The 20,701-nt window shown below is 35.8% G+C and overlaps 2 protein-coding genes across 2 annotated transcripts in view; one reads left to right on the forward strand and one right to left on the reverse strand.

Annotated features, from left to right (window-relative positions):
• LOC135696726 (radial spoke head 14 homolog) overlaps positions 1 to 2,512 on the forward strand; it is a 7,898-nt gene extending 5,386 nt beyond the window's left edge. Inside the window, exons 8-11 of the mRNA XM_065216212.2 lie at positions 219 to 335; positions 800 to 911; positions 1,207 to 1,269; positions 1,713 to 2,512. Coding sequence (XP_065072284.1) covers positions 219 to 335; positions 800 to 911; positions 1,207 to 1,269; positions 1,713 to 1,799 — 379 coding nt within the window. The 3' untranslated portion in view covers positions 1,800 to 2,512. The remainder of the gene's footprint in view (positions 1 to 218; positions 336 to 799; positions 912 to 1,206; positions 1,270 to 1,712) is intronic.
• Positions 1,796 to 19,905, reverse strand: LOC135696725 (uncharacterized protein KIAA2013 homolog). The gene is made up of 16 exons (XM_065216211.2): positions 19,760 to 19,905; positions 16,640 to 16,883; positions 14,712 to 14,824; positions 14,028 to 14,150; positions 12,787 to 12,927; positions 12,009 to 12,067; positions 10,840 to 10,938; positions 10,441 to 10,514; positions 9,943 to 10,065; positions 8,868 to 9,006; positions 7,349 to 7,408; positions 6,515 to 6,687; positions 5,934 to 6,046; positions 4,987 to 5,251; positions 3,121 to 3,245; positions 1,796 to 2,787 (listed from the first exon to the last, which is right to left on the reverse strand). The coding sequence occupies exons 2-16, from the start codon at positions 16,720 to 16,722 to the stop codon at positions 2,606 to 2,608; spliced, it is 1,872 nt and encodes a 623-aa protein (XP_065072283.2). The 5' UTR covers positions 16,723 to 16,883; positions 19,760 to 19,905; the 3' UTR covers positions 1,796 to 2,605.
• Positions 19,906 to 20,701: the final 796 nt, after the last annotated feature.

The raw sequence follows: 20,701 nt of genomic DNA on the forward strand, positions 1-20,701 counted from the left end.
AACTTCATTACAAGGTGTCTGGTAGATATGCCTTTGTTACGGGCGTGACATTTTGCCCTTTGGCACCCCAACACCTATCCCCACAAACCAACTCTCAGAAAGTTTAGTTTAGTGAGTTTACCCTCTGTTATTTAGAACTTCAACAACATCAAAAAGTAAACCATTGACCAAGTCAATTTATAAGCTCCAGGTAAAATGATCATGATGTTTCTTTGTAGTTTTCCTCTAGACGGAAAAGATGCAGCCTGTGATGCTGGAGCTGTTCCCATTTTAAGTCAACTTCTAACAGAGCAATCAACTTTAGTGAAAGCAAGTGCAGCTGGGGCATTAATGGCGTATGTATTTGATTTTTTTTGCAAAAGGGCAATCAGCATCTGATTTGACATTGGCAGTAAATTCTAAAAGTCTTTCTTGAGTCTTTTAAAAGTCTTTTGCTCTGAGTGGAAAAAGGTCATTTTGACTGATATCAAGGACTTTCCACTTTCCAGAACATGGATTCAAAATAAAATTAATTTCTAAAATGATACTGTCTGACAAGTTAGTCCTGGCACTAACAAAAAAAGCAATCTAGATTATAAGTGCACCCTAGAATGCTTCTTTACAGTGAATTGAAAATTAACTCTCTGCTGCAATCTATTTTAGATTTCAAAGAATATTATCAAATGGCACGGTGTATGTTATATGGCTTAAGACTGTTCATTAGTTTTTCATCAACTGCAAAACAGAATTAAAGTGTTGAGTTTAGCCGTCAAATAGCAAATATGAGCCAGAATTTCTATGAAGTCCTTTTCAATTTCAGAATAAGCATAACAACAAGAGGGAAATATGCAGCAATTGAAGCAGGCACCATATCTCGTCTTGTGGCACTGCTTCATGATGAGTCAAGTGAAGTTAGACTCAATGCATTAAAGGTTTGTTTTAATTTAAGTTCAAAGATTCTTTCAACTCCATAATTATTTCATTTACTAGTTCAACAAGGGCCTAGGAAGGAGATGACCAAATTGTAAAGAATTTTCATAGGCCTATTTGCCTTTTGAAATTTAGACCAACAGGGCCTTTAAACATCAATCAACTGAAAGTCACCCTTTGTAAGGGAAAAATTATTATGTTCAGAGTTTAGTTTATTTTCTTAACTGTTTTTTGAAGAAATCAGGATGTAAGAAATAAAATAATACAACTGACAATTGTACACAATTCGAATTGCAGACAATAACAGAATTGTCAGAGGCACCCCCTGGAAGAACAGAGCTTCTTAAATCTCTGAAAGAGGTATGATTTTTTCAAAATTTTTGTTTGCACATTCAATTTTTTATGGAAAGCCAAACATACTGCCAAGCATTTAAACAAATAAAAAGAAATGAGAACTGATGAACTGCTCTGACTTGAAAGGGAACCAACCACATCTAGATTGGTCATGAGCAAATTCAAAAATAAATTATGTAGTGCATCTTTCACCATGTTGCCTTTCTTGAATTATTTCTCTTGAAAAAAAAATCTCCTACGCCTACAATTATATGTTTGCATTTAAGAACTAATTCTGGCTTTAACTTGATGTTGAAATGTTCAAGTTCTCAGCTTAATTTTCTTACTGTGGATTTTTTCACTTTCCATGGCTACCTCTAGATTTTCAGAGAAAAGCTGTGTATATGTATGTTTCAGTGATGAAATCGAGAAGCTAGATTAACAACAAATTAAACATCATACTTTTTTAGGTTGAAAAACTTGTCAATGACAACCAGAGTGCAGCTGTGAGAAAGGCAGCACGGATTGCTGTACAAACAATAACATGGAAACCTTGACTCTCAACTGGAAAATTGATACATATCTCACTATTTCACAAATGTCACTGTAAATAATCAACTCATAACAATATCTGTCATAAATACCTTTATAGTTTTTCTTCGGCAAGTGAACAGTAGTGTATTTTAATGTTTAATATGGTATAGCATGTAAATACATTAACATGAAAGTGCTCAAGAGATAAGGATGCAATATTTTATGTAAGGGGTGATTTTTGCTGATACGTTTTTCAGCCAGCTAACCAAGGATGATCAGGCTGAGAAACCTTGAAATTCTAGTAATGAATAAGAATTTAAACTTTATTTTAATGAAGAACAATCATATCCGGTAATTGAAAAAATCAAATAGAAACAACTTTCAATGTAATTTTTCAAATGAAAATTAAGGGCCCTTGAAAATATATCTTTTGAACCTGACATTTAAAAAAATTAACTTAGATATAAAACAAATTGCTAGCAACAACACAAAACTTAAAATTTTATAATTTACTGACAGTATACCTTTACTTTATTGCAACTGGAGTAGAAGTTTCACACTTGATGTTTTTCAAATCCTTCAAATGTTTAGGTATTTTTATAATCCTTCCATGGCATGCTAAACACTGTATTGTAATCAAAGATCAGATGATAGCTTCTACCTTTGCCTCCTGGATCCATTGCATTCCTTGATTTTTGTACAAAGCATGTTGTTTTATGTTCCTCAGTATAGCCTACATGTTGCCAATCATTCATTTGTCTGTTGACTTCTTCATCTTGATCACAAAACTTGACTAAGACTGCTGTATCACTTCCATGGCAAGTGAACATTAGCTGACGAAAGCTCTTCCTCTGTTTCTTTTTGTCCCTTTGTCTTTATGGCATTCAGCATAAATCATTTTGATCACAATAACATGGAAGAATACTATAGATAAAATGACAATGAGCCAGAACTTTGCTGAGAGCTTGAAATGGTGAGCTGCAAACCTGGGCTGGTCATCTTCATGTGTTTCTAAATAAACACAACAGAAAAAATGAAAGGGAAACTAACTTCATCATGAAAAAATTAAAGCAAATTCCTGTTTGTTGTTAAGAGATAAGTTCTAACTACAATTTCAGTCAATACAAAACAATGAATTTTTGTTAGAAAATAAAGAATAATTATAGTGATTTTCCTAAAGGAAATTTGTTCACACTATTGTTTTGTACTTCTGATCAAGAAATATTGTATACTGGAGGCAGAAATTAAGATAGCATTCTCAGCTACTGATAATGACAATTTTTATAGTCAGTAAAGCAGGGTACATGGACAGAAAGGAAAAACAACCAGAATGAGAAAGCTTACCTTTCAGGGCATTTATCATAAAAGAGCTTTCTTTTATAACAAGGAGTTCACTTCTATTGGTTGAAACATACAGAATTGGAGTAACAGGATTGGTTAGTTTAGCAAGGAACAATGATGGTGTTGAGCTGCAAAAGAAACATATAAGTTTCAGGTTCTACATGTTGCACATTAAATAATTTGGTGTGAAACCTTTATTCATTTCCTTGCTTTCTTGGCTAAAAAGAGACGTCCCTTTCCTACTTTTTTCAGAGCAAAAAATCAGCATTCTGTAAGTTGCTTCTTTGGCCCCTTAGCCTTAGCGTGTATGTGTAATGGGTAAATATTCAGAAGCAATGGGTAATTTTGAAGCTACACTTTATCTCTGCGTTGACATGATTGTCGGAAAATAAAGGGTGGCTCACCCACTTTGTGAGCAAACGAGAATAAGAAACCCCCCTGGAACCCCCCAATAGGTAGCGAAGGGACCGGCACGGACGCTGGCCTGTGTTTAAAAATGCTCATGGCACTGATTAATTGCAAGATATTTTCTTGGATCTTAAGTTTTACCAAGAGGGAATTTCATTTTTTTCTGTGTCTGATTTCATGAACAAGGATTTCCAGGAAAAATTCGGTTTTCTTCAAAGTGTTAAAATGTGCCGAAGTTCAGCCACAAAATAGATTCAAAGGAAAGCAATCTTGGTCTCATATTCCGACAAAAGAAGCCTCAGAAGATTCCATTTCCAGCATTGTAGCCGGGAGCCCAGGGTACAGTGAACCTGAGCGAATGGAAACTCATCACCAGCAATAAGCATACGTATACACTACAACTTATATAGTCTATAAATAACAGAAGTAGTAGTTGTGGGAGCAAAAAATGGCGCATGCGCAACTTTATATGATTTCACTTGAACAAAATAATTTCATTTGTCGTGTGTGTTTTACCTTTGGAGGTTAAAGTATTGCTAAAATAAAAATTTCTGTGACTAGTTTGACACTATTTCTCTGAACCAACAACCCTGGACGTCAATAGTGGGGGCCCAAAATCAATTGAAAATGCCCCAACCGAGGTGTCCCAACATAGTCAGGCAAACCGGAGCTAATCGTCGCCTTTGCTCTGCTCCTATCTTTAGGTGTTCCAAGACGTAAGCTCAAGGACAAGAGCGTATCGTTTCTTATCTACTTGAAATTCATTAAAACTGATGCTATGAGAATAATATCTTTTGAAAATATTATTCACTGACCACTATTTAAATAAAAAGCGATTCTCAGTAATAAAAGGGGAATTTTCAGGTGCTAATTAGATACGTGATGTATTATTGAATGCAAATAAAATAATCATATGACAGTCAACTCTGTCTTATACGAATTCGTGTAATTCGAACTTCCATTTATTCGAACTCCTGATTTAAATTCTCAGGTCTCTTGAATATAAACCTCTATGATTCAAATCTCAGGAAATCCCTGTAAAAAACCTTTCTACAACCCCCTAAAACGTTCGAATTACACAGATTTTACTGTATTTGACTCTGGTAGAAACCGTCTTTCATTCAAAGCTATTCTATAAAACAGATTTGAAGCATCCAAACACTTCACTCTATATTAGCATACAAAAAGTTGGTTTTAAAGACCATCCATCCTAGATATAAAGTTGACTGACTCACAACGGTATTAATTACGTGCCAAATGTAAGGCTCGAGTACACGACTCTATTCAAGTTAAATGCTGATAAATGTCTCATTAATTGAAAATAAACATTTCATTTCACAAATTTAAACCATGAGATCCAGCATTTTGGCTCGTTGTCAGATGTTGCAGAAATGTCCGCAAACATTCAAAACACCAAGAAAATCAATTTATAATTCTACAAAATAAAGGAAAAACACGCACCTGATTTCAACAACATGCTCACAAGCGGATCCACAAGCATACAGTTTTGGTGCTTTGGAATTTTCTGAGAATATTTCGATAGTTTTGATGCCATCTGGGGGCATAATTCTTATATGAATATAAATAGTGTTTTTGTGGTACGGCAGATGACGTAGAGATACGTTGGATGATAATGATATTGGATTGATTGCCAGCTCCAATCCATGCTTTGTGTACTGGAGTCCTGAGAAGCTGAGGACGAGTGCCCTTTGTATCCCGAAGACGCCTAGGGAAACGGACATTTTGGATGAAAGACAACATGTAAACTCAGAGAAAGAAAAGCTAGAAATAACAGCTTAATCAGCATTTAAATTTGATTTGAACCAACTGATAGCTTCGCCAAAAAACCAAGGAAGCCCAATTTGTCACGAAATATGTCTGTACAATTATCGAGCCCCTTGCGAACTTGTCGTATTAAAATATAAGCAGGTATCAGTGGAATGGTTGGCATGGAAACTACATGGAAACCAGATTGATATTTGTAGAGTATTTTGTTTTGTTTTGAGGTAATTTTGGAGCAAGTTTTTTACTACTCTCCTTTTCAGTTGTTTTAGATACTAGGGACAGCAAAATGATTAGTCAATAATTTTTGGGCTTTTAGTTTTTTTTAAAAAGAGGTATAAGCCTTTATCCTCTTTACAGACCAATATGTTAAATACATTACGTCACATTAGCATTTAACTGCAAGATTTCGCATACAGATTTGCTAGCTGAATGCAGAGCTTGAGATGAATCGATATACTTCCTTATATGAAGGGCTGTTTTCAAAGTGTAGTCGGGCTCAAAATTACAAAAAGCAATTGCCATTATCACATAAAAGCCAATGCAAAAGCCCATTGCAACTTGGCCCCATTGCAACTTGGCCCCATTGCAACTTGGCCCCATAGCAACTTTATGAATCGTCTCACCTGCCTTCATGAGAGCTCCACATCCAAATTTATATAAAGTATTATTCCAGTTGCTCGTTAGGGAAATTAAACTTGCGATGTCCTTTGGCATCACCCAAAAATGTGTTGTATGCCTATAAAAGATCAAAAGTTTAATCAAAGTCTAGCTGTTGTTGAAAAAGTGCTAAGTACAGGTTGGTTTCTTTATTGGTTAGAAGCTTCTTTCACCTCAAAGTTGAGCGTCGCTAATTGGTCAAAATGATGCCAATCAGATGCACCTATTGTCCTACTGACTTACTTCTTTGTGCACATCAAGTACACATGAGTCTAACCTACACTGATTTTTAGATTGTACATTGCTTCATTCTTTGATTTATATATCTAAAAGGCTACTATACATAAAATCCCCACAGGAAAGAATCTCAGAATTCAAGAACCTACAGGCTTTCTTTCTTTAGAGCAATATCATGTCTTTGGGAACCCACTTCACCTAAAATGTTGAGGTCTATACAAAAGATCCCCTGAACCAATTCTTGTAACAAGATACCACTGTTGCCAAGAATGACTGACCACAAGAACAACCTGACTCTAGAGAAACTTACATTGTTGGTGCTCCATAAAAACACGATTCGGTTTTCGACTCCGGTATGCTTGCTAGGGAATCGTTTTTAAAAACATTTGTGGAATACAAGTAATACTCAGTAATATTGACATTGAGTGGCGAGGGTGTGTCAGGATCGTCTTTCGATTCGATGCGAATGCCTAGATTCCAAACCTAAAAAACACACACTTTAAAATGGCATCGTACAAACGAAACGTGAATAATTACATTTAAAAATGTGGTTATGCACTGTTCTTTATCATTTTTACAATCTGATAAAAAATTTACAAATATATCTAGCATGTTAAACTACAAAAGGCAATATATATTATCATACAGTCTCGGGGGGGGGGAGGGGGGCTGGACCATTTGTTATACCATACGGGGAGTTAGTCCGTTGATCAAGGGTTCGAAGTGGATCAAGGGAAACGCCTTGGTGAGATTTTGTTTGACAGATTTCTTAAAAATGACATTTTTGGTATTATAGTAACACGCGTTTATTTGGAAGTTCAGATTTTATGTGCCTCGTTGCCTATAACTTAATTTTAATTCGATATAGTATGTATACAGGCTATGGGTGAACTTAGAATTTCAACGTATCGCTTTCTCGATGATTGCTACGTTGAGCAATAAAATTGATCAGCTCCGATTTGTTCCTGCATCATGAACGGAAATGAGAACTGTGCGGATATTTGAGAGTATGTTTAACAAGCAAACATTGATGTATTGCTGGGAAACAATCAAGAATAATCAAAATTCAGTCAAAGCCTCGGTTTTACTGTTAATTCTAAAAACAGGCTCTGAACTCTGTTTAAGAACCTTTGAAAGAACTTACAGATTTCCAAGCCAAAATATGTGTCTTTTGTAAAGGCGTTTGAATCAGTGGTCCCCATACCTAAGAAATGAAAAATTTCAGTTAGAATTGATACTACAACTAATATCACCACTAAAGCTAATATTACAACAATAAAAATACTCAAAAAAGTTGTTGGTACCACAAAAATTGAAGATGGCACGAAATGGCGGATACATAGCAAACTTTTAGCCACCAGCGTACTTTTCGTCCGACACTAGTCAAAGTACAAACGTCGGATAATGTCCGAAAGTAAGATGAAAATGCACATCCAGGTGTGAATCAGTTTGTGTGAATAAAGAAAAGGTCGCGATAGCAGTCTGCTCGACGAACTCCAAGGAGTTTTTGCGGTGAAAAATCGATGAAAATGAAGCAAATAAGAAACACTGCAATGCGACGAGAATGAACAACAATAAATACACATAAATTAGTAAAGGCTGATATTTCGCCCAGGCATGCGGGGCTTTATCAGAGCAAAAGTGATGAAGCCCCGAAGCATTTTTTTCAAAGCCATTTTAAGTGTATTTATTGTTGTTCGTTTTCGTCGCATTGCGGCGTTCCTTATTTGCTACATGTGAATCTTTTGTTTCACCAATCAGCGACCGCTAACCTCTTACCTTGTTGTAGAACCCAAAGGAAAAAACCAAGAGAGAAAATCTGAAGAAGGGCATCGGACGAAAAGTACTTTAGTATGCTGTGTTTCCGTTAATTTGTGCACTCTTCAAATTAAAATATTCCAAAATCCATACATTCTCAATAAAGGTAGAGTACCAAGGATGAAAACGGAAACTAACCAGTTTCTAAATAATCAAAACCTATCTTCACTGCAAGATTGCAGAGGTTAACCGGTGGGAATGAGCAACAAGACTGATCATGTCAGCCATGATTTTCAACAATCAGCCAAGAGCTTTTGAAGGCACTATGTCCCGTCAGCCAACTGTTCACAATTAACAATAGGCTGTGCGATGCATTTATGATCGAAAAAACTTTGAGAATTAGCTGACTTGGATACGTAGCAATAGGTCTATTGTGTATCCAAACCAATGGGAAATTTACATGGCCAGCGAAATGCGTCGTGACATAGTGAGCTCAAGAAAACTTTCAAAGGTTTAGCGAAGCAGCCTATCGAAAATGGTAACAATATAGGTGAAGTAAGTCTACGATTGTTCTGTGCTTAACAATACCATGTAATTCAGCAGGCAATTTCTCAAACCTTGCATTTGGAATGTAACATTTATCAAGCTGCATTGAAAAAACCCATTTAATATGCTGTACTGTAAATATGACATTGAACATAAAATGGTACGTCATTTGCAATTTCCATAAAATTAGAGAGCCCTTGACTGTTATAGTTAACACCTTCGAGCCCCCTGTCTGCCGATAAAACAAGTGAACGATTTCCTAAAGGTTGGATGGAATTATCCAGCAGAGTTGCCCAGTTAAAAACTGAACTGCTTATGCAAAAGGTTCAAAAAATACTTTTTTACAACATCAGACTCACTTTCCCGATTTCGCTCTTTAGCTTCTTTAGGCTACGATCGACTACAGCTTTCTGTTCAGCCTCCGACTGCATATTCTTATCTTGCTCCACGAAGAGATCATCCGTTCGTATTAAAGATGTGACTTGCATTTCAACAGATCTGTCGACAAAACACAGTAATGATATCATTTTTCAGTGAAATATGTGATTCCTGCCATTTTATTTTCGCTATAGTAGAGCAGCTACGTTGACTATGAGGGCTGAGAAGAGAGCTACCAACAGATTAGTAGCAGTAATAGAATATGAGCTGGCCATCAGGCTAGGATTCATGCTTTTTGATGACCTTGATAACCATCAAGATTATAGCCTTGAATGAAATACATCATATTAACCGAATGAAATACATCATATTAACCCATAAAGTAATATATTAAATTAATCTGCAATGTAAGAAAATTGAAATCAAACCCAAAACAACGTCAACGAGTTTAAAAAAAATCGAGTTTCTTTCTTAGCTTCAAACGTGATTTTGTTATTTATCTGCCATCTATACTTGATTTTTAGAAGTTGTCACAAAAGGCGAACACGTCAGCAAAGTACGATAATTAAAAGGTGCTGAAGTACATATATATCTGCTCCTGTTATCCGAAGTCTGTGGGAACCATAAACTGAGGGATACAGAGCAAATCGAGAGGGATACCATTTGCATGGGCACCTATAGTTTGTTCAAAGAACGCATTTCAATATAAGATTGAATTGAATTTCATACATTCAAAGAGGCGCAGTTTCAAGAAAAGGCGATCCAGACCACGATCAGGTCAACCACGCAACATCTTATTCTACCATTCACATTTATTCATACTTCAATAAAAGATTCATCACAAGCACGTAGTTGAATGCTGGCACCTTGTTCGAAACGCGATGGTTCCTTTTTCGTAGTTATCGCCGGCAGTACCTAAAGCAGCGCCATGAGCAAACTTGTTTTAATTGAGTTAATGTAAACATTACCTCAAATTAGTATAATCCAGTCCTGATCGGATAAGCATAACATAAATCACAATTCTAGACCGATGTGCATAAGTTCGTGAATACTCACCGTCGTCCAGCAAGCTTTGACTCTTTCGGAAACAACGAAGTCGCAACTGCTATGACTTTTCGACCAGTTCTTGCTTTGCTACTTTCAACTCCGTAGCTCAGTGAGTAGCTGTCCAATTTGCTTCTGAAAAGTAAGCAGCGTGTAAAACAAATGCTACTAGACATGACGTTGCAAGCTTATTTTTTGCTTGAACGCCAACGCTTTAGAATCCCTATATATCTTTAACCAAAATCAAATTCACCTTCAGGAACACATTCCTCTATTCTAGAACCTAAGCAAAACCATTTCGTTGGGATCTGGGCCTTAAAAATCCAGTAAGAAACAAACAAATTCTATGGAGTGATCCAAGCAAAAAACATTAGCATTTAATTCAAGGGGAAAAAAGCAAAAAGTTAAAAAAGCATTTACGCATTCTTCGTTCATTGGCCTAGTCGATCCAAAACTAACTGGGTTTATAGTTATTTACAAAACATTTCTTATGAAGAAGTTGAAACTCACCCCTTTGAGGTGATGACCTCTTTGTGCCATTTATCGCTTGTTTGTATGCTGAATACTCCATGAACTGCCGTGGGCTAACAATTAAACAATATAATTTCTTTAGTCAAACTCTACGTATGTTTTGCTGCAAAAAGTGTATTTTCAGCCATGTATCAAATGTAGAATGGCGAGGAACCATCTCGGCCTACATGCCTAAATAAATAAATTTAACGATGTGGACAACCAGATAGATGCCTGTTTTGGCAAACTGCTGCTACAATGAGCCATCAAAATTTGATCATTTAAAAAAGATCAACATTTTGGCAAGAATAAGTGACTATTTTGGAATATCATAAAACAAAAATTTCAAAACTAAAAACTTTCATATTATTTTGAAAACTCTAAATAAACAGTACTTACCCTGAAATTGTTTATCTTCACTTCTTGGTACAAAAGGCCAGGAATATCACGGTGAACGAAAATGATGTGTTCCACAACAATACAATACACTTGATTATCCTAAAAATGCTTACATTGTTAAAAATTGGCTAATTTGTACAACAGACTTGAGGATAAAGAAGAAATCAAAAGGGGTGTTCCAGCGTGGAAATAAAAATATTTCTAATTAAACTACAGTGGTTTTTTGACCCTGACCCTTAAAGGCTCTTGCGCAACCGGCATGCTTTGCGACGATAATTCAAAAGACTGGCCTAATAACGTACTGCATGAAAATTAGTGATGAAAATACAAAACGTAGTCAATTTATCAAGACAACTGCCGCTAAGCATGCCGGTTGCGCAAGAGTCTTTAAATTTGAATTCTTGGTCTGTAAAAACCAATTTAATAAATTATCTCCCATTAAATTATTGTATTACACCGATTCCACGGAGCACTTGTTACCATAGAGTCTCTGCTAGCCTCTTTCGGAACAACAACACTTATTGATTACTACTGCAGCTGGTTACGAAATAAAGACTTTGAATGGAAGAGTTTAGTATCGTCCATTTTTCATGCTTTGTCTAGGCTCGTCTAACTTTAGTAGAGACTTTGGCTACTAGAATATACTGATTTCAAGTAACGTTGCTTTTGCTATTTAATTTAAGATTTCTTTTCGTTATTTTTCCTGTTTTTATATATTTAACCCACGCACCAAGGTTGCATTTATTACTTAGATTTAGAACTAAATCGTGTTAGAATACTGTTTTATTAATCTGATAAAATCGTTTTATATAACATATTTATTTTTTTCTTTTTGGGAACTTGGTGGCGTGGCGTGTCCTACCTTGTCCGGTAGACAATTTGTCAGCGACAGGTGTCATTGATATGGGCGCCGATGAAATACTAGAATTTATTTTGGACATTGAAATGTGCTTAAAAATAAAAAAGGCCATTATTAAAAAAAATGTTTACATTTTCAAGGTTTCCCAACCAACCCAAATGCGCCAACAAATAATTATTTTCTAAGCCTCATTAATATCGTTTTGAATTTCCGACATTGGTTTAAAACGGACCTCTTCAGATGTTATCTACGGAAACAATAACAGAGCACAAATTTCAACAGACTATAAAGATAGAAGCTAAAAACTTACCCCGTTAAACGTAGTAAACTTGTGGATTTTGCCATTTTTGATATCAAGAACAATTGTCTCTATACAAAAAAAGATCTCAATTTATTGACGAGAAATTAAGTCTCAAACTAGATGTCTAAAGCTCTAAATGCCATAAGCTAATGGCCCCCGCTGACGAGTTAGTCCAGGAGGTCCAGAAACCAGAGCCACTTTCAAGATGAATTTTTTGCACGACAGGAGAATACCCTTTCAAGTGCATGTTATTTTGCTGGGCAGTGAACAATGATAAATTTGGAAAAAAGATTTATATCATATAATAGGTATAAATATAATCTTAATTAAAAACTTTTTAATGAGGTTTTAAACAAAACTTGCTCCCGTGAGTTGCTAGAAGAGTCACCCTAGTATACATCATATTACATCTATCTACCCTGTTTATAACATAAATCCTGTTAACATAAAGGCAGTTGGTCCAACCGCATTTCGATTGCCATTTAGATTCCCATTGGTTGGACTATACAAAAAACCAATTGTTTCTTATCCAATCAGCAATGTTATGCTTTTCCAATCATAAACGCGCCGCGGGACCTTCTCCCAACTTCCGAATCTTGCTATGAGTAGCATTGTTAACAATATTTCTTAGTTTTTATGCAGTTTTCTTTCAGCTTAAAGTTGAAGTAAACCACTGTATTGTTTCTATATGAAAGCTGTATCATCTTGGTATATTCTAAAATAAATAGCACAAAATTTTGATCTTAATGAGTTTTTCTTGAATATTTTTTAAGCAAAGAAAAGTTACCATCTGCATCTTTTGTCTCCCCCATTGGATTAAACTGCAGCAGATTTGAAAAAGGAATCTTTATAAGACCCATTTTTGTGTCATTCAGAATATAGAGTTCGCTTTTTTCACCATTAGTCGTCAAGCCTACATAACCGTCACCTATGAAAAGAACAAAGGGAACAGATGAAGATAATGTAAAAACAGGCATGCAGTATAAATCTGAAAAATGTGTCCTATCACTTTATTTGGGAAACTTATGCCACTATTAAAACAGGCATCTTGTGGGAAATTTATGGGACCAGAGTGATTTCCTACCTAGAGTGACTGATCATAGCTGATTCATAAACGTGTAGATAAAGATTTTTTCTAGGTAATATTTGCATTTGATGGTTCAGCAGACAGCAGTCAATGTCATGGTACTCAAGCATACTCAAACTCAACTGCTAGAAGCACCAAGTAGATAACAGTAAAGATGGATATCCTAACACAAAACATTCAATGTTTTAACATTTTGCATTTCAATGATAAAATTAGATAAAGGTTTCTCGTTCAGAATAGAAACAATAAACTGATTCGTAATATCTACATTCTACAATAACAATGTTTTCTCACACTTTCAATAAGTTACAAAGCTGTAAAGACAGATTTTGCTGGTTGGCAAAATGTGTTTATGGATAAAGATATTTATATAATTAGGTATTAAGAAATACATTGGCACCTAGAGCATTAAAAGGAATGCTAGATAAGAAAGAAATATACTTCAAAAGCCTTTCTTTTCACCATACATCATTTCGATTGGATATGCATGGCTGATACCTTGTTCATGGGGATTTTTTACTCTTTTACTTCACACTTTTAGAATACATTCTTTGGTTTTCTTCTCATTATAGACTGTCTTTAACACTTCAGCAAAAAGTTTTTGTAGTCATCATTTACTGATGTTTTTAAGTAAAGTAGACAACTGGTCACTCTGCTTAAAGTCACACTGCTGGTTACAGTCATTTTTGTCCCAGGTATACAAATTGTTAAATTTAAATTTGTTTACTGTCACACTCTGTTTACAGTCAAAACTTTTACAGTAACATTTGGTGTGACGATAAGTAAAGTCTACTGTAATACACTTGCTGTTCTTTTCATAGCATTATCTATTCAAGACTTTTTTCATATTTAACAACAAAAAGATAATTTAGTAACTTTCACAATAATCAAGTTTATTTCATGCCCTAAAAGCATGACTAAAATATAGAGAGAAACCTTACCAACAAATGGCAGGAACTGATGATCCACAGAATCAGATGGAATGTGCTTAATGACTGCATCTGCATTTTCCATTCTCAGATACCACTTTTCCAACATGCTGGCCAAACAGGCTGGTGCATTTTCTAAGCAAATAAATCAATTGAAGTAATAAATTAAATCAGCCAAGTGCATTAGGTATGTGCATTATTTCTACTTTTGACAACAAAAATACCACAGATTTATTCAGTGAAACATTTACAGGTCTTTCAATACTTCCTTCACCACTAGAACCATCCTAATCTGAACTTCAGAGTAGACACAGGTTTAGCCATTGACAAATCATGCTAACAAAAATATATTATCGCTCTAAACAAACTTGATTATTAATACCATTGAATCCAGTAAGCTGGACCTTCAAGGAAGGTAAGGAAATCAACTGAATTGGCAAATGGCACAATATTTGACTTGATTAAGGTGGGAAAATCCAGTGGGAGTGGTAAATCAGTCCAACTTAGTAGAAGTCTGGATAATATGGGGTACAACTGAATGTGGTTTTACCATATCAATTCTGATAAAAAGCATTGGAAAGCACTGCTTAATTCTTACTTCCAAAATGGTAAAGAAATGAATCAATCAATGGAATTGTGACTTTTGTTGTTAATACATCAAAAATAAGGTATTCTTAAACAACAAAAATTTCTTACTATGTCCGCCGTGAACAACTTTCAAATGGCGATGAGGAAGAATAAACTTTGATGAACAATAGTACATCAAAGTAATGAAAGCAGTTATCCCAAGCACCACCAATTTCTTTCCTCTTAAAAGAAGTTTGATTAACATAGAATAACAAACACAAATGATATCAACTTTAATATTTAAAAGCTGCAATTAATTGTGGCATTCTTTTTTAATTCTGATAACTAGACAAGAACAGAGCTAAAGTTCCTTTGCTTCAACTGCATGATGACAATGTTCTCTGTTCAGAGAAACAATCATTTATGATGATGATTAACACGATTAATATTTTTCTGTGTCTTACTATATAAAACTAACAAGGCTATCTTGAATAAGAAGTTAAATTTCCTGCACAAAGATTTGTGGTAAGATCTAGCATGCTGAGAAAGTTCAGAACTCAGAGGTAAAGAAAATTTGAGCTTCAAAAGCATATATTCATGATGATCTCTTCTAAAAATTAGGAATTTTGCTTTTGCTTGGTTTGCAACTTTGAAGTTACCTATTGCCTTTGAAGGTACAAAAGTATTTTGAAGGTATTATCATATTTGTATAAATTTTCATGATTCAGCCATTCACTTTCTGATGTTTCAGTTTCAAAAAATTTCGAATTTTCTCATGAAGGCAACTTTGAAATGATTGAGTGCCTTGCAAGGGTTCCCTAATCTTCACTGAAACAAACTAATTCATCATTTTATCTAGTTGCCTGCAATTAGATACCGGCATGCTTAGTGGCAGTTGTCTTGAGTTTGCATTTTCATGCAGTACAATATTAGGCTGGTCTTTCGAATTACAGTTGCAAAGCTTGCCGGTTGTGTAAGATATTCTAATGATAATAGTTAACCCTCAGGAAGAGCGCTCATATTTCAGTGGTGAGTATGATATTGCGAACTACGAACTACAACAAAAACAGCATAAACAACTTGACTGAAGGTGTCAAAGTTTATTGTCCTATTGAATTTATAGTATGTTCAGCCATATAGCCATACAGCTATTACAGTATGTTCAGCCATAACTATTTACCTCTCAACCTGGGTAAGCTGAAATGCTCTATGGTGATATGAACTTCATTATTTCATCATATAAGCTGATATGATAGTTCATAATATCAGCTTACTTGAAAATAGCATGCTTTTATTTTTGTAATGATATCACAATTACTGATATTTTGGCTTCAGAGTTCTTTCATGGATGTAAAAAAAGTGGCAAAACTTGTCAAATGCTTCTACTGCTGGAGTAACACTTGATTTTAAGTTTTTAGTGGCTACTTATATCTATATATGTAGATAAAATGAATTTTCGCTGAATCTACTTTCTGATACTACCTTCAAGGCAGCCAATTGCTCTGGAAAGCTGAAGCTTGAAATGATAACATTCAATAACCTGCAACACAGGTTACATGATGGCTCATGCTGTGCTTTGGATTTCTTTTTCTAAACTGCCACAAATAATATTTACGGCATTTTGTGAAGTTGCTTGGATTCTGAACTGTATTGAACTGATTAAAACAACTTTTGTGCTGTGGTAGAGCATCCAATTATAGCACAAACAAAAATGTACTTTTGCATCAGTAAAAAGTTTTCTCACATTCTGCCTTTTTCATATAAATGCTTATCTTGTTGAACCACTACAAACAAACAAATCACTATTTGGGGACATGACCTCCTTACTGATATAAACTTATTAGTTTTTCTACTAAACTTTATATCCAACTTCTCAACTTAAATAGGTAACAGCTGAAAATTAATAGAACTAAAATATTCTTGCTGTTTAAATTTTCCTGTGACATTGTGCATAATTCCATGTGAGGACTGCTTGCATTCCTGTTTATTTTTCACCCCTGCAGCAGATTTATAGAGACTGAAGTACAACAAACAAGATAAATGTGAATAGAATCTACCTTGTGCTGAACATGTAATTGAACACAAAACCAAATATTCCTTGTAAGAACCTCATTATTTGTGATGTCATCTGCAGCTGCATTTGCGCTGTTTTACTTTACCAATAAAAGCCCATAATTTGCACTGTTTATGTAGAATCCATTAGTGGTGATACACATGGTGAGAATTGACTAAGAGCACCAACAATCCATCTATATTGTCTTGGCTTGTCAATCAGTCATCATTCATTTCCCAATGATTATTCTGCAAAGGAAAAGAATACAGAAGGCATGTTGTGCACAATATTTGCTGAAGGACCAGGCTGAAAAAACATGCCACACAGGAATTCAGGGATTATCCAGGGTGGAACCCACTTAAATCTCAAGTTGGATATTGGTAAGTAAATCATGAATTTGTGCTGAAGGCTCTACATCTTAATACTAATGCCAAATGTTGTGCAGTGCAATGTATATTAGTAGCTTCTAATTCTCTTTTTTGCCAACAACAGCTGGCTTTGGTTATACACTGGCCTGGGCAAAGACAGCAAACCCATCCACCTTAACGCCAACAACACAAAATTTGTCTTCATATTTTGCCAAAGAAATTATGAAGTCCAAGCTGGATAACTCTGGTAAGTTACATTTTGTAAAAATAATCTCAAAGTTGAAAATGACGAAGCATTAAACAAAGTAAAAGAGAACAGAAAGCTTAAGTTGGAAGCAGGTGGAAGCTTTTGTAAAAAAACGGGACCATTTTGATTACACTATATCTCCACAGAATTAGCCAGAATTTTGCAAAATGGGAATGACCTGAAAGACATAGGGTATTGAAGACATGTGTACAGGGGACTGGGGAAACTCCCCCATAAAATTTTTAGGGACAACTCCATTAAGATTTCAGTAGAATGGCTATGTTTGTATCGATTTTGAATTGCTTGTGTCACCTGATGATAATTATATATAATATGATGTCAAAATTTTATGAAATGCCCAAAACAGAACACTTTTACAGAAAAAATGCTGTGCATACACCAGAGTACAAAGTATTTTTGTCACAGGGAATTATTTTCTGCCACTTAAGCTTGCGCAGGAACAAATCATGTTGCAAAATAGCAGGTTAAAAGCTGTAGGATTTCATTTTTAAATAACATTTTTGAGCCTGGTGGTGAGGCAATGCTTTGAAGCAGTCAGTCTCAACTGCGTGGATTAATCTAAATTTGCAAAAATGCGCGGATGGGATGTAAGGAATGAATTTACCCAAACTTTGCAGTCTGGTGCACACATGGCTAGGGCCATTGCGATTGGAAGCTGCATTTGCCTATTCGAAGTTTGCTGTAAACATGTTTGAAAAACTGAACAGTGTGTTCTTGCACACAAATCTATCTTGTCAAGAACTGCCACAAGGCCAGGGGCGAAAATACCAGGGGGAGTGTGGGGGGTGTCACAACCCCCCAATCTTAAAAATAGTCGATTTCGCAGGGCAATCGAAGATTTCGCAGGGCGCCAAGAAGAGCTTTGTTGCCACGCAGAAATGTCACCTCTAAAGTTTGTAAAGGGCCGTTTAGGAATTTTGAAATGAAAATATCATATTTGTTATGAGCCTACCTTCCTGACATTGCATTTTAGAGAACGGAACAGGTATGTCAGGAAGAGCTCCGTTATTAGCAAAGCAAAAGCATGTCTTACCGAAAGTCATAGCCAATGGATGCAATGATTGATGCATACGTTTATGAGGGCAAGGTTGAGTCCATATAAATTAATTTAAGTTGTAAATTATTTTCATGACAGGCACGGCGTCACTGGGGGGAATAGGGGGCTGAAGGCCCTCACTTTGGTCAAGACTGCATGAAATAAAAAGAGAGTAAACTGTTAAGATGCCGATTTTGTTTGATCTAATTACTAACTTTTTCATGTATATTCTTATTATTTTTCTTTTATTTGCAATAATTCAGTAAATCACTTTCTCTATCATTGCAATGTTTTAATTTTGGGTGGCTTTCTCGATACAAGAAACTGCACATTTCTGTTCAGGAAATAAAATTCTCCCAATCAAAACAACATTGCTCTGTCATTCACAACTATGTGCAGTCTGAAATGAAAGGTTGACGTTTCTTTTTTTCCCCAACGTCTATCACTAGAGTTTTAGCATGACATGCCCCTTCCTATTTTTCCCAATAAACAATAATCAGTTTTTTAGTACAATAGTATTTTGCTAAATTTTAGTCTGAAAAATGCTTTTTAGCCCTATTACAAGGTATAATTTCAAAAATTTTCTTTACGTCGGCCCCAACCATGGTTGGTCCTCCTATATCACTAAACTTGATTCTTAGTCCCCCCAGGCTCAATTTCGTTGCTTCGCCCATATACTGCACCAAAAAAATCATATGCCACGAGTATAGAAGCTTTATTATCAAGGAAAATCAAATTTGACATATAATTTACGCTCACGTAGAGAAATAGATATTTCAAAGGCAATGAAGTTTCAAGTTTGTTTTTATTGCTTAGAAGTTTTCCCTTGGTAAAGACCAGTGTACACTGGTGAAGCTTTCTCTAGTTACCCATAGAGTATAGACAAACCTTTGCTACGAGGTCTGCAGGGCATCACTGAGTTTTGCAGGGCAGAAACCCTTTTCACCCCCCCCCCCCCCCCCAAACCTACTGGCCAAGTTACGCCCCTGCACAAGGCAAGGTCATAAGGGCAAAGCTGTACACACATTTTGGTGTCATGTCATCTTATATCATAGTCATGTATATATGAGTGGCATTGCTTTTAGCTCAAACGACTTGGCCCGCATGAGAGCTGTTGTTCGCTCCTGTATGAGCATAGCGAGATCTGATTTGGCAAATCATACGTTTCCCCACATAATGGCAGAAGGGGGTGAGATTTATTCAAAGAAAAGATCAAAACATAAAACATGGTCATGAGCTGAAAATACTTCTTGGCTGCTTCATTGCTAGCAAACAGCATAAACTGTGGCGCTGTCGTAGACGTACGCTAGGATACTAGGAGCGTACATCATGACGGAGATAATTGGGGATGGGCCTAAAGTCTACACACGTCATAACAAAACTTATTAACATGTCAAGGAATAGAGGTCCATCAATTTCAATAATAAAAAAAAAGTTATCAGAAAAACTTACTATAATTAAAAGGTCTCTTGATTACAAGTTATAAAGACTTCATTCCCAGATGCAATGTCGCCACAGCTCCTTAGCTCTCACCTTCATCCTATCACCCAGTTCAGCCTCGTTTCAGAAGACCCAATTTCAAAAGTTATGACGTCAGCCATTTTTGGCCAGGCAGATCGTGGTTGTCATCATCAGTGGTTGTCCTAGGTCAGGAGGAATGATGTTCCATTGTTCTGGGGACTCAAACAGGCCCATCGCGATGGGGGCGTAAAAGGTGTGTTCTTGAGAAAAATCTAGTCTTAAAATGAGGAGTATTTGTTGTGCTTCGTTGGCAAATTTTTATACCTGTCGGCAAAAAAAGATGGTTCACACACTTCATCGGCAAAAAGAACCTTGAAACCACCTTTCAGAATGATGTCTAGGATGTCCCTGGGCTTGAGTCACTCTTGGCTACTTTTCGCAGGAGCTATCCTTGGCGTGGGCTTTTAGGGAGCCCTTCTTTTCACTCACGCCAGCTTTTGGATGCAAAAGAAAACTCTGGGCCTTTGATTTTAGACTGACAGGCATGGGCGTTTTGATTGAGAAGGCATTTTGTACAATCGCGCCAACCTAATAATGTTAAAAATCGGGGTTCCTTAAAAAAAATTCATAAAATATACGAATTTAGCCCGTCTGTAAATATCAATGCCCTTTGCAAAAAAAATTCCGCAAAAATTTCCAAAAATTACTTCTTTTAAACTGTTGGTAGCCAGATTACATTTTACCAGCTCTGTTTTAAAAATCTGAAAGATACGATGGAAAGCTTCACAAACAATCGTGTTTTTAGAAATGGGATTTTGGAACAGATTTATAAAAAGTTTGGGAACGGGAGACCGGGAGAAAAACTCTCAAATCGGGAGACTCCCGGTCAAATCGGGAGAGTTGGAACCTTTGTTTGTATTTATAGCGAATGAT

Source organism: Rhopilema esculentum, chromosome 18, assembly GCF_057945365.1.
Source record: "Rhopilema esculentum isolate cy_ngs chromosome 18, ASM5794536v1, whole genome shotgun sequence".
In the NCBI taxonomy this organism is placed as follows: domain Eukaryota; kingdom Metazoa; phylum Cnidaria; class Scyphozoa; order Rhizostomeae; family Rhizostomatidae; genus Rhopilema; species Rhopilema esculentum.

Bases quoted from the DNA above. Each gene is read 5' to 3' on its own strand.
- LOC135696725 (XM_065216211.2), bottom strand. From the start codon at position 16,722: ATGCAGCTGCAGATGACATCACAAATAATGAGGTTCTTACAAGGAATA. The intron at 7,409-8,867 runs GTGAGTCTGATG...TTCATTTCTTAG, and splicing joins TAAAGAGCGAAATCGGGAAA to GTATGGGGACCACTGATTCA. The intron at 6,047-6,514 runs GTAAGTTTCTCT...GATCTTTTATAG, and splicing joins TTTTATGGAGCACCAACAAT to GCATACAACACATTTTTGGG.